This window comes from Muntiacus reevesi, chromosome 9, assembly GCF_963930625.1.
Source record: "Muntiacus reevesi chromosome 9, mMunRee1.1, whole genome shotgun sequence".
NCBI classification, from domain to species: domain Eukaryota; kingdom Metazoa; phylum Chordata; class Mammalia; order Artiodactyla; family Cervidae; genus Muntiacus; species Muntiacus reevesi.
The window spans coordinates 48,736,044-48,749,225 of NC_089257.1; the positions used below are offsets into that span (position 1 = coordinate 48,736,044).

The 13,182-nt window shown below is 43.5% G+C and overlaps 1 protein-coding gene across 3 annotated transcripts in view; it reads left to right on the forward strand.

Moving 5' to 3' along the window:
* AKIP1 (A-kinase interacting protein 1) overlaps positions 1-13,149 on the forward strand; it is a 106,154-nt gene extending 93,005 nt beyond the window's left edge. The window contains exons 1-6 of one of the 3 annotated variants that reach the window (XM_065946204.1): positions 5,285-5,430; positions 5,642-5,869; positions 6,542-6,622; positions 8,804-8,908; positions 10,256-10,327; positions 12,713-13,149. In XM_065946204.1, the coding sequence (XP_065802276.1) occupies positions 5,648-5,869; positions 6,542-6,622; positions 8,804-8,908; positions 10,256-10,327; positions 12,713-12,856 (624 nt within the window). In that variant the 5' untranslated portion in view covers positions 5,285-5,430; positions 5,642-5,647 and the 3' untranslated portion in view covers positions 12,857-13,149. The other 2 variants (XM_065946205.1, XM_065946206.1) reach the window with 2 other exon arrangements.
* The last annotated feature ends 33 nt before the right edge of the window (positions 13,150-13,182 follow it).

Below are 13,182 nucleotides of genomic sequence, written 5' to 3' on the forward strand. Positions count from 1 at the left end.
AGTCCCTGGGATTCTCCAGGCAAGAATACTGGAGTGGGTTGCCATTTTCTTCTCCAGCCCCTTAAAATGTTAAAACAGAAATTTACCATTAGTTCAGTTGCTCAGTCATGTCTAACTCTTTGAGACCCCATGGACTGTAGCATGCCAGGCTTCTCTGTCCATCACCAACTCCAGAGCCTGCTCAAACTCATATCTATCGAATTGGTGGTGCCATCCAACCATCTCATCCTCTGATGTCCCCTTCTCCTCCTGCCTTCAATCTTTCCCAGCATCAGTGTCTTTCCAATGAGTCAGTTCTTCGCATCAGGTGGCTGAAGTATTGGAGTTTCAGCATCAGTCCTTCCAATGAATATTCAGGACTGATTTCCTTTAGGATTGACTGGTTTGATCTCCTTGCAGTCCAAGGAACTCTCAAGGGTCTTCTCCAACACCACAGTGCAAAAGCATCAATTCTTTGATGCTCAGCTTTCTTTATAGTCCTAACTCTCACATCCATACATAACTACTGGAAAAACCATAGCTTTGACTAAGATGGACCTTTGTTGGCAAAGTAATGTCTCTGCTTTTTAATATGCTATAGCAATTTAACTCCTAAGTATCTCCCCAAGAGAAATGAAAACCTGTACCTATACAAAGTCTTATACTCAATCTTTCATAGCACTATTATTCATAATGGCCCCAAACTGGAAACAACTGGAGAATGGATAAAATGTAATATATTAATATAGTGGTGAAATATTCAGTCATAAAAAAGAATGAAGTACTAATACATGCTACAATATGGATCAACCTCAAAAACATCATGCTAAACGAAAAAAGCCAGACAAAAAGGTCACATATTGTGTAATTTGTTTATAAACAAATTGATTGAAAAGGCAAATTTATAGACATGGCAAGCAGAATAGAGTTTGCCTGGGTTTAGTGGTGGGAGCTAAGACTGACTGCCTATGGTGGGCACTAGGGATCTTTTTCAGGTCATAAAAATGTTCCAAAACTGGATTGTGGTGATGATTGCATAATTCCATGTTGTTGTTGTTGTTGTTGTTGAATCACTCAGTCATGTCTGATTTCTGTGACTCCATGCATTATAGCCCACCAGGCTCCTCTGTCCATGGGATTCTCCAGGCAAGAGTACTGGAGTGGGATGCCATTTCCTTCTCCAGGAGGATCTTCCAGACCCAGGGATTGAATCCAGCTCTCCTTGCCACATCTCCCACATTGCAGGCAGATTATTTACCACTGAGCCACCTGGGAAGCATAATTCCACAAATTAACTAAAATGTATTACATTGTATAGCTCAATAAAGTGAATTTTATAACATGCAAATTATGCCTCAAAGTAGTTTTTAAAAAACTGTAACTGGATTCCAACTATTTATATCTTCCAAATTACTACTCCTTTAATCTCTGATAGTTTTTAAAATGACAAACTTTTCACTAGTCATTCCGGCTCTGCAACCAATTTTTTTAACTTCAGGTCAATTTTTAACATTTTGGGAAAGCTAATTCTCAGAAGTTGGATTCATTTTCTTTAATCTATATAGTCAAGATGACAATTTTGATAATGAGCTTCTTTCATTCCCCAATAACCCAATGAGTTGATGTAATCAGGCAAAATGAATGATCTAATGACTCACCCAGTCATGATCTGATGACTAATACTACTTTACAAAGCTATAATGATTCTAAAGCTCTCTAAGTCGGCTGAAGGATTAAAAATACCACCTGTCAGGCAAAATGATTTATACATTCTTTGGTATGTACAGTATAACTCATTGTCTAACTGGCATGCTACCCACTTTTGCATCCTGTTTTTAACCCCTTTTTCCCCCTCCCCACAGAGAAAAGGAATTTACACAAAGAATTTACACTGTTCTTCACTAGATTTGTTTTTTCTCAAAAGGTCCCAAGTACAACATCAATCTCTTTCCTCAGATCTCAGAATAAAGGCTTCCTCCAACTCATCTGTTCCCCAAATATAACCTAGACAAATAACTTCTATGTGTTATCTGCAGTGAATTTATTTTTTGAAGAGAGACATCATGAAAGACTTATACCAACTGTTTTTGTCTTCATCAATGACCATATATACGCTCCCCCAATTAGTTCCATTTCCACGTCTCCACCAGCGGCTTTCAGGAGTACCTGGCTTGGACTGTGTTTGATCAACAAGGGTCCTGATGGCAGGCCATGGTCCATAATTTTTTCCATCCTATCTCAAAAAAGAGAAAAAGGATTCTCTTAATCTGTGGTTTACAGTATATATATCTATCATTGTGTTGTTTAGTTGCTAAGTCATGTCCAACTCTTTTGTAAACTCACAGATTGTAGAATGCCAGGCTCCTCTGTCCATGGGATTTCCCAGGCAAGAATACTGGAGTGGGTAGCCATTCCCTTCTCCAGGGGATCTTTCTGACCCAAGGATTGAACATGCATCTCCTGCACTGGCAGGTGGATTCTCTATCGCTGAGCCACCAGGGAAGAAGAATATATCTATATATGTTTATATATTCATAAACATAAAAATAAACACAAAGATCTAACTTCATGTTAATCTTCAGGTTTCAGTTTCATTCTAAGCATCGTCTTTCTCATGTATTTCTAAATGCTAAATTCTGGGGAAATTAGTTGCAACTGAATATTCCAGTGGTCATGTATGGATGTGAGAGTTGGAGTATAAAGAAGGCTGAGCGCCGAAGAACCGATGCTTTTGAAGTGTGGTGTTGGAGAAGACTCTTGAGGGTCCCTTGGACTGCAAGGAGATCCAACCAGTCCATCCTAGAGGAGATCAGTCCTGGGTGTTCATTGGAAGGACTGATGTTGAAGCTGAAACTCCAATACTTTGGCCACCTGATGTGAGGAGTTGACTCATTGGAAAAGACCCTGATGCTGGGAAAGATTGGGGGCAGGATGAGAAGGGGATGACAGAAGATGAGATGGTTGGATGGCATTGCCGACTTGACAGACATGGGTTTGGGTGGACTCTGGGAGTTGGTGATGGACAGGGAGGCCTGGTGTGCTGCGGTTCATCGGGTCGCAAAGAGTTGGACACGACTGAGCAACTGAACTGAACTGAACTGATATATAATTTAGATTTGCCTAAGTACCACAATATTTTTTTAAAAAATCATGAAAATATAGGTTGTTCCTGGGAATTGTATCTCACCCCTACCTACAGTCATTATGAGAACAAATAACAGATATCTTAACTACCCCTTCCCATTAATTCCTAGGCCATCCTTCAAGGCTCAGCTCAAATGCTTCCTTCTTATGAACCCTTTCTTGATCCTCCAGCTGAACAATATTTATTCATTCACTTTATCTGGATCAATCTTATGGCAAACAGCTTATGGACAAAATGTTAATATTTTATTTCTAGCATTACAGATTTTATGTGCATCTCTTTTTAATTCTCCTTTGTATTTTGTATTCTCAACCACTCCTATGATAGCACCTGGCACATAATGCTCCATCGATGGAGTACTTACTCTTGACAAGGCATTGTGCTTAGTATTATATAGGAATTTTTCTCACAAAATCCTTACAGCAGCCCTATTCATCCATTCAATCCTATTTTCAGCCTCTTCTGTGAGGGAGAAAATACTAGATTCACTTTAAACTCAGTAAACAAGACAGATATGGTGCCTGTCCTCAAGCTCACAGTCTATGGCAATTGGTACTGTTGCTGTTCTCTAGCATAGAGATGAGGAAAAGTGAAGCTCAAAGAAGTTATCAATAATTTGTTTGCCCAGAATCACACAACAAAAAAGTGGCAGAGTCTGAATTCAAACTCCGCTCTACAGACTGGATATTCAAGACCCTGTGCATATAACCACCATGTTCTAAAAAAGGTACCTGATAAACACTTACTGAGATAAAGTTTCAGAAAACTCCTACAATGAAAACTATCCCAAAGACAATGAAGATTTCCATTCAATTTCGCTCAGGGAGAGGAAACCAGGAAATGAACAAAAGGGCAGATGGGGTTTGTAGTAAAAGCCTCATACACACCTGGTAACTCAGAATTGCTAAACAAGCCATCTGCTGAGGATGCTCAGCACTGCTCAGCTCAGCACCGAGAAAGTCCTGTCTCTCAAACTGGTCCCTCCTGAGAGGCGATTTGCTGCGCGCCAGGGTGGTGTAGCCAAGTCATTAATTAGCAATGAGACCTTGTATCTCCTACCAGATAACCGGCAGCATGGAGTGGAAGGTAAGGATGCATAGCTCCTTACATAAAACGTGGCGGGGGGTTGGGGTGGAGGTGGTATTCTTGAAAGGTGAACTCCCATGCCCAGAAACGGCCTTCAAAAAGGTGTGAGTTGAGGGCAACTAAAAAGCCTGGGAGCCAGCCACCACTACTGAGCCCACGTGCCCTAGAGCCTAAGCTCTGAAACAAAGAGAAGCCTCCGCAGTAAGAAGCCCCCGCTGGCCACAACTAAAGAAAAGCTCGTGCATAGCCACGAAGACCCAGCGAAGCCAAAAATAAATAAATCAATAATTTTTAAAGAAAAGAAAATTATGTAAGTGTGTGCTTCTCACACTTCTCTACCACGAAGGGATTACGAAACCCTAAACACAACCCATGGCATGCTGGAGTCTATGAGTCACAAAGACTTGCACACAACTTGGCGACTCAACAACACACAATGCAGGTGCCCCGGCCCTGTGGGCCGCCCATCCCAGAGCCCACGGCCTGCTGGACTCCCTTCTCCAAATGCCACTGTGGCACCTGCACTGTGTGGCCTATCCTGGCCATCTCCTCAACCAAACGACGTTTCAGAGTAGCAATATCCCAAGACACGGCATTACAAGGTGCCTGGAGGCATGCATCTTATTCCCCACAATTTATTACCCCAACAAAGGACCACCTGGCTTTACATCAGGTTCCCCGCTAGAACGTATTTGGCTCAGACGGTAAAGAGTCTGCCTGCAATGCAGGAGACTTGGGTTCGATCCCTGGGTCAGGAAGATCCCCTGGAGAAGGAAATGGCAACCACTCCAGTATTCTTGCCTGGAAAATCCCATGAACGGAGGAGAATGGCGGGCTACAGCCCATGGGGTCGCAAAGAGTGGGACTCGACAGAGCGACTAACACTCTCCCCGCGTTAAGCGGTGGAGACAGTTTCTGAGGGCCAGGTCGTGACCCAGAGGCTCCAGCAACAAGATGGACAGACAGCTTCCTCCACCGGTCCCCCCGCCTCGCCCGCCGCCAGACCCCGCCCCCTGCATTCAGGCAGTTAACCGCACCAACGGCTCGCAGAGGCTGCAAGTCGGTCGCAAGAAGGCGTGTGGCTCGCAGGCTGCACCGCACCGGCCACGCCCCTCACCACCACCCGGCCAATGGCCTGCTGCGCCGGCGCACGGTGTTCCAGAACCAGTCCTCTCTCGCCGACTGTGCGCGGAGCGCATGCGCCTTGAGAGGCCGACTTGGTGAGGGATCTGAAGCGAGGGGAGGGGGCCATGGAAATGGGAGGGAGTGAGAGCGCACGCCTTAGGCCCTGACAGGGCGCTGGAGAGCGCGTTGGGCGGAGCCGGGGGCAGTGGTCGCCAGGGAGGTCGAAGCTCTGGGTCCGACCCTGAAATGGAGCGGCGTCCGGCGCTCCGCTGACTCGCCCGTGTTTGTGTGTATGTTCCCTCGCAGGGAGACATGGAGAGCTGTTTGGTGGCCGCGGCGCTGAACGGGGTGGACCGACGTTCCCTGCAGCGTTCGGCTAGGCTGGGTCAGGAAGTGCTGGAGCGGGCCAAGAGGAGGGCGGTGGACTGGCCTTCGGTGGAGCTTCCCAAAGGCAGCGTGGGGATCGTTTCCCGGTTGCGGTACCACGGAGAAAGAGGGCCGGCAACCAGCCCCCAGCGCCTTCTCCCAGGAAAGGTGAGGGCCTCTGTGCTGTGGACTAGCCCATTCATTCCCTCAGCAGCGGCTTGCTGAGAACCAGGGCACGCCACACGCTGGGACCCGAGGGATCCTGTGCTTGCGGAAGCTGCTGTGTATCAGGACAGTGAAGCGGAAAGTCTTGAAAACAAACTCTTGACATTTGACAGATTCTTAGTGGGTAGCTTTAGGACACCGCTGGGTACCGCTAGTGCTCGGCCCTGGTTGGTTACTTTTTTTTTCCCCTGGGTATTAGCAGCATCTTTTGTTTTTTATTTTTTTCGTTTATTTTTATTAGTTGGAGGCTAATTACTTCACAACATTGCAGTGGGTTTTGTCATACATTGACATGAATCAGCCATGGAGTTACATGTATTCCCCATCCCGATCCCCCCTCCCCCCTCCCTCTCCACCCGATTCCTCTGGGTTGGTTACTTTTTAACACAATTGTTTGAGGCTATCATCTGATATTCGAGGAAAGCCAACAAGCCTTTGTCCTGGAAAAATTGCATCTGTGTATTCCTTTTAGAGTTGGAATTCTTTCTCAATAAGATCCTTTACTAATTTAAACTTGCAGAGGTCTTTCAAAAAGTAAAAAGGTATTTCCAAAATGACTTCCTTCTCCAGTAGGGAATACAGATCTCACCTGTGATTTGCCGTTTATTCAAATAGAAAGAAGACAGACACCCGTCCCTCAGTGCTTCCTTCAGAACAATGGCTGAATACATGAACTATACGTCAAGTCAGTGTGGGGTAAGTTGGTGTAAGCCAAAGCATGCCCCTGATCTGCCTGCTGATGGATCACAAAGTGGATTTTTGTAGAATTTAGGAAGAATCTGCACCCAGTCTGTTCACCCGGTCCTGCCTTCGTGGGCAGGTTGTAATTAGTAAAGGATTTACAACAGGTGATAAATCCAGTTTACAGTTCATTCAACAAATATAGACTGCCTAGCTTTAGCTGTTAGGAGATTACAGCAATGAACAAGGCAGAAAAGTTCTGCCCTCACTATTGTTTTTAGATGGGGATGTGGGTGCTTATTTGCTGAATTCCAAAGTAAGACCAAACATAAGGAGTTTTTAAAACTTTGAACTAAACTAAAATTTTTTTAATCTGTAGAATCACTCTAAATTGGAACTGAGTCTGTTTTCAAAGCAAAAATTGAAACAAAATCCCTCCATTAGATTTTAATCTCTTTTCCAAGTCCCTGATAACATAGTTTTTAAGTACGTCCCTTTGGGTCCATATCACTTGTTGGCTACAAAGCTGATTTTGTGGCACAGACGCAGTGCCCTCATCAGAGGTAGTGTAGCTTAATGGCAGGGGCGGCATCCCAGGAATCCGACCTGTATTCTGCCACTTCCTGGCTCTACTGCCTTAGGCCAATTAGTTTCTCTCAGCCCTAACTTCCCTGTGGTAAATTGACAATGTTCAAGTCCTTTCCAGCCCTTTTAGTCTGTTTCTTCAGTTTCCACTGAAAGATGAAGGCCAGAAAATTGCCATAAACTGTAGCACAGAGGACCTATAGTGAGATTTTCGGTCCCATTCATTAAAATGGGTGAACAAAGATTGTAAAGATAGTCTTCTCAAAAGCGTACACTAAGGTCATCTCTAAGTACTTTAAGGGAATGTTGAAGGTGGACCAGCCAACATTCAAGAAAATCACCTGCGTGGAAGGTACTCTGTGTCTTCTAGGACTTAAAACAGACTCTGTGGTCTTGTCCAACCTAACATTTTATGATTCTTATGTGGGTGTAAGGGTGCTGGTCTCTATGACAGAAGGAAGAAAATACGTCGTTTATATCCTGCTTTTCAATTTCATAATGAATATTGAAATTTAAAAAAAAATGTTTCTACATCTTTTATAAAATCCTTACGACTCCAAGAATAGGATTCCAACCAATGAGATACGGTTCAGAGAGTATTTTTATGTTCTTATTCTGTGAAATGGTTTTAGAAAAATCCATAACTTTGGCTCTACTATAAAGTGATGAAATTAAACACTTTGGTTCATGGTTCAGTAAAAGGAATAATATTTATCTTTGGTTTGAGGTTTAGCAAATTGGTATTCTTCACTTTGGTTTTCAGTTCATGCTTCAGTTCAAGTCTCCATTAAAGAATGGAGCCTCAGAACTCCTTGGCTCTCTAGAGATAGAATTAAGAACAGTGTTCTGAGTTCATTTTCAGAATTTTGAAGCAGCCCCTAAGTTACATCATTAGATTCATGTCCTGATGCGCTTTTCCCAGCTTCTCATCCTTTTGGTCTCTTGCCTTAAACCTTGTCCCTACCCTTTGTTCCAAACAGGCAAGCTTATGATGTCCTCGACATTAGTCACTATCAAGGGCAAGTCTAAGGTTAACTTGGAGGGGCAGGAAGGAAGTAGACAAGGGAAAAAACTGCTTTCTGATCCTTTGGATGATTTTGCCTAAATCAGAGATTACTCCCTCCCCTCCTCCACATGGGGAGAACGACTGTCTAGTGGTTGTATTTCCTGTTGTATTTCTAAATTGCCAACAGATGCACCTCTCTCTTCTCTTGTCCTTGCCTGAGACTTAGTAAGCACGGACCTGTTTGTCAGAACTTGTCATGAATAGAGATGAAATGGCTTGTGTATTGATATCAGAGTGAGGATGTTGTGAAAACTATTTAACCTGGCAGAGAGCATGGTCCTACCCAGCTTGAGTTGCCAGAGTTCTTGCCCTGCAGAGGCAGCAGATGGCAGCAAAGTAATGCCAACTGCAGTTTCCTTCTCTACAGTCACTTTACACAGGCTAAGATTTGTTACATGACTTAAGAGGCTTCTTGGGAGGGCAGGTAATTTACCTTTGCTCTCTTGCCTCTCTTCTTAACCATAATTTGTCCAAGTAACAGGGTGTTTTTTGAAAATCTGACCAGACTCTTTGGTTACCCAATGTCTTCCACGTTACATCTCTAGAAATATTACTCATCTGCACCAGAGGAAGGAGGGGCAACCCATGTCTACCGCTATCACAGAGGGACATCGGAGCTACACCTGTGCTCTGATGCAGGGAGTGGTCAGGTATGTATGCTCAGCTGTGCTGTGCCCTCAGCCTCCGAAACTGGGAGGCCCTACATGCTGGAGCTTCTGCTGGATTGTGTTATTGGGTGGCTGGGTGACTCACCATGACAGCACTTTATGGAAATGTTTCTCTTCGGATAATTTACAGCAGTGAACATGAAATAAGGAGTTTTTGTCCAAAATCCATGATTGATGCCACTATAGGATCTTCAGTGACAATGCTGGGCCAAGGGATTCTTGAGCAGGCTTAATAAAAACGCTTCAGATATCCTCTTCTACATCTAGAGATATGAAAGAGACTTTTAATCATCATGTATTTTACCAAAAAAAATTTTTTTTAAATAAAGTAGTGATAAGTATCATATCTTTGGTAATTTTTAAAAAGGAAGTGCAAGGAGGGGGTCTCTTAACAACATCCCTTTCCTAAAGATAACAGTTACAGGCTTCTCACTATGAATTCCCTGTGTTACCACATGTCACTCTGGGAAGTCTAAAAGACTCTACTTGTTGAACTGATTCAACAGGAGTCCTTTGTTATTGTTTCTTGGAAGAGTTGGCTTTTCTTGTTTTTGTTTTTAGGTCCTCTAGTTGCACTCAAAGGTAGCAAACTTCAGTCCAGAGTCTAATCCACAGGTTGGATTCCTGACCTCTCTGTTTTGAGAAGGGACAGGAGAGTGGCCACAGGGATATGAGCGAGGACTGGCTGTGTGCAAGAAGTCCCTCCCGTTTCCCTGGCCTGGGGTGCGAGTGGCAGCACCAGGTCCTGGATCCAGTGCTCCCATTTCTGACCTGATCCAGGCTCCCTTAAGAGCACCTGACCCTAAGGGAGCTTACACGTGTGCAAGAGTCATTTGTATCCCTCCCCTCCCTTCCTGTATAATGTAAGTTGATGCTGTAAGGGAAATTGACTTTCTCAGTTCAGCCTCTTCCTCTCTAGTACTCCCACTGCTGGGAGAAGCACAGAAGAGAATTCTATTTTCTGAAAGCCTGTTAAACGTCAGTCACTTTTGCACTTTAAATCTTTCCTACAGTCTAGTATCCCCAGGTTATAGCCTAGAAATCAAGACTTAAGAGAGATTAATCTGTCCCTCTCAATAAATGGCAGGTGTAAGATTCAAACTCAGGTCTGTCTTTCTCCAAAGCCCATGTAAGGATAAAAGGTAATGATGGTAAACATCTGACTAAAAGTACTTCACAGAAATCACTAAAAACCTTAAGAACTTAGTGACAACTTGGAAAACAGTGACAGTACAATCATTAGTTCCTCATTAAGTAGGAAAAAATTTCTCTTTACCATCCAGAAGCCAAAGTTTGGGCCCTCATCAGTGTTTCTCCCTCTCTCTTCAGAGAAAAGACGCAGGCCTTAGTGTTGGAGGCATGCGTCAGGTGTCAGAGTGTGTGCTGCAGGCATCCCAGTCTGTGAGTACAGAGCTTCTGGGGCACCGGGCTTCCCCACCACTGCTGTCCATGAATCAGCTGACCGGGTTATAACAGGGTTCTTTGTGTTGGATCCATATTATTTTTAAGTTGGGATATTTTTACCCTCGGGGAAAGTGTGCAGCATTTTAGTTGACTGTAAAATTATATTTTCTTGGTATCCTTCCTTCCCTTGAAATTTCAGAGATAGTGTTTGTGCCTCAACTCATAGTTGTGGTCGGAAAGAATGCAGAGCATTCATAACTCCATTCCTACAGCTCAGCTGGGCTGGCACTGGGCCCTGCTGGAATTTTACCATCTGTTTAAGCAGCAGGAGGGGCCTGACCCTCCTGCTTATGAAGTGAAAACCATGGCTGAAATTCTGAAACATATACATTCAGCTAGATTGGGTTCCAAAACATTTAAAGGAGTTTGTTCCTATTTTCCACAAATGTTTCTGTGTGAAAACACACAATGATGAGTTTTTCAGGATAAAATACTCATTAGTTCATTAACCCAGGGAATCTTCCGGAACTTGGAAGGGCTGAATTCTGAGTGGAACCCTGTATGTTGCAGTAGTAGTTTAATTTTTGTTGGTCTACAGTGTACTCCTAGCCTGGATTCAGAATATACTAGAGTTAGTAGCAACTAAGACTATTCTGCTTCTAGTATAAGTTGTCAGGCTTAGATGCCTCCAATACTGGCTGGATGTTGGTAATGCTTTTTTTCCTGATATTCACAGTGTTGCAATCACAGATGCCAATCTTGCCCCTTTTTATGCAGACAAACAGAGCATCCTTGACTTTCTGCCGATTCTAATATAGCTGTATTTCCTGAAACCTTTTCTTTTCATAGTTGATGATCAATAAATAGTGGTTGCCTTATACACATTCAGGTTACTTAAATGATAAGCCTCCAGTTTTGCAGTAACTGGGCATGAAAGGATATAGCATAAAGCATCTTTGGAAACACTTGGCTTCAAATTCATTTGTAAGATGGGAAGAGAGGAAGTTTCATAAAAGTATAAATACTATCATGTAGTCCTCCCAGCAGAATTCACTGGCCAGTAGTTTGGTCCCCCATCCCCAGGAGTGGTATAGAAATGACATCTTCTGTCTGTGGCTTCTTCTAAGCATTGAGTGAGCATGTAGTGGTCTCCCCGCTGTGGGAGAGAAACTTTGGCTCTTAATTACAGGCTCTTTTCTGGTTTGTGATTTTGCTCTTTAGCCATTTGAGCTGGGACCTCTCCTCTGCCTGCACATCTGCCCTGACCCTTCCAATCCAGGCCTGACGTCTGTCCTTGCAGGATGGCTTGTGCTCAGCTCAGCTCTAAACATAAGTCTTTTCCTTAAGTCCAGCTTCCTGTGTTTTGCACTTTAGATCTTCTTCAACTTACATCCTGATAAATCCATCATAAGTTGAAAATATCATAAATCGAAAGTGTTCTTAATATCCCTAAGCTACTGAAAGTCATAGTTTCGCCTTGCCTGCCTTAAACATGCACAGAACACTTATATACCCTGCAGTTGGGTAAAATCATCTAACACAAAACCTACTTTATAGTGAAGTTTTGAATAGTTCATGTAATTTTTCAAATACTGCACTGAAAGTGAAAAGGAGACCGGTTGTGTGGGTACAGAATGGTTATAAGTGTATCAGTTGTTTACTCTCGAGACTGCACAGCTGACTGGGAGATCGATCACTGCTGCCACAGCATCAGAGTAGCCTGTGAGAAGATCAAAATTCAAAGTACAGTTTCTACTGAATGCATATCACATTCACATTATGGTAAAATTTAAAAAAAAGCAACACATGAGTCAGACTGTTGTAAGTCAGGGACCATCTGTATGGGAGAACCAGCCCTCCAAGGGAGGACGTTAGCCAGCCGGCCGACTTGCTGCATGACAAAATGGGATCTATTCATAGTCTCAGCTTTAGGAGAAATGTTTCATTCTAATAGTGAATTTAGCAAAGCGCACCCAAAAAGAATGCTTTGCATCATCCCGCAGTGCCTTGCCATTACTGGTCTGTGCTAACAGGTGCCACTGCCTACTTTTGAGCCCCAAAGCAATAGTCATTAACCTTTCCCTCCACCTGATTCTTACCTTTATACTCCAACCAGTGTGTCCTTTTATGATTCTTCATGTTCCTGCAACAACTCAGCATTTTCACATGCATTCTTGTGAGCTAATTTTAGCATTAAGGAGACAAGCATAGAGAGAGGGTGAGACCAGCCTGAATGGCAGTCCTGTTGCGTGGCCACGCCAGGTGTAGAAAGCAGAACCTCTGTCTCCCTCGTTAGTGCCTCTCACTGCATCACACACAAGGTGCCCTGACAGCACCAGGACATAAACCCTCTAAACTGGTGATATCTGCTTTTCCTTGCAGGCTGAGAACATCTCTAAGGACCTCTACATAGAGGTATATCCAGGGACCTATTCCGTCACTGTGGGTGCAGATGACTTCACCAAAAAGACTCACGTGGTAGCAGTTGATTCCGGACAAAGTGTGGACTTGGTCTTCCCCATATGATGTTGACCATCACAGGCATCACATCACCTTTTTCTAAGTATCAAGAAGAATAAAGCTACTGTATATTCTTAATATGTACACATCAATCCTGCCTTTAGTGCTGACTGTAGAGGGTCAGCCTTCCTAGGAACTGGAGTGTGTCTCTTTCAGTGCCTATTTTAACTTGAAAGTCCCTCACCCTCTTCTGCCTGAAAGTAATAATGTAATGATGCTGTCTGAATAGTTTTTACAGCTTGCTTTCCAAGCAAAGGTTAATTATGATAATAAAGAGAGAGATTTGGAAATGAAGAAAATTCCTTTTTATTGGCATTAAAAAGGGAAACAAA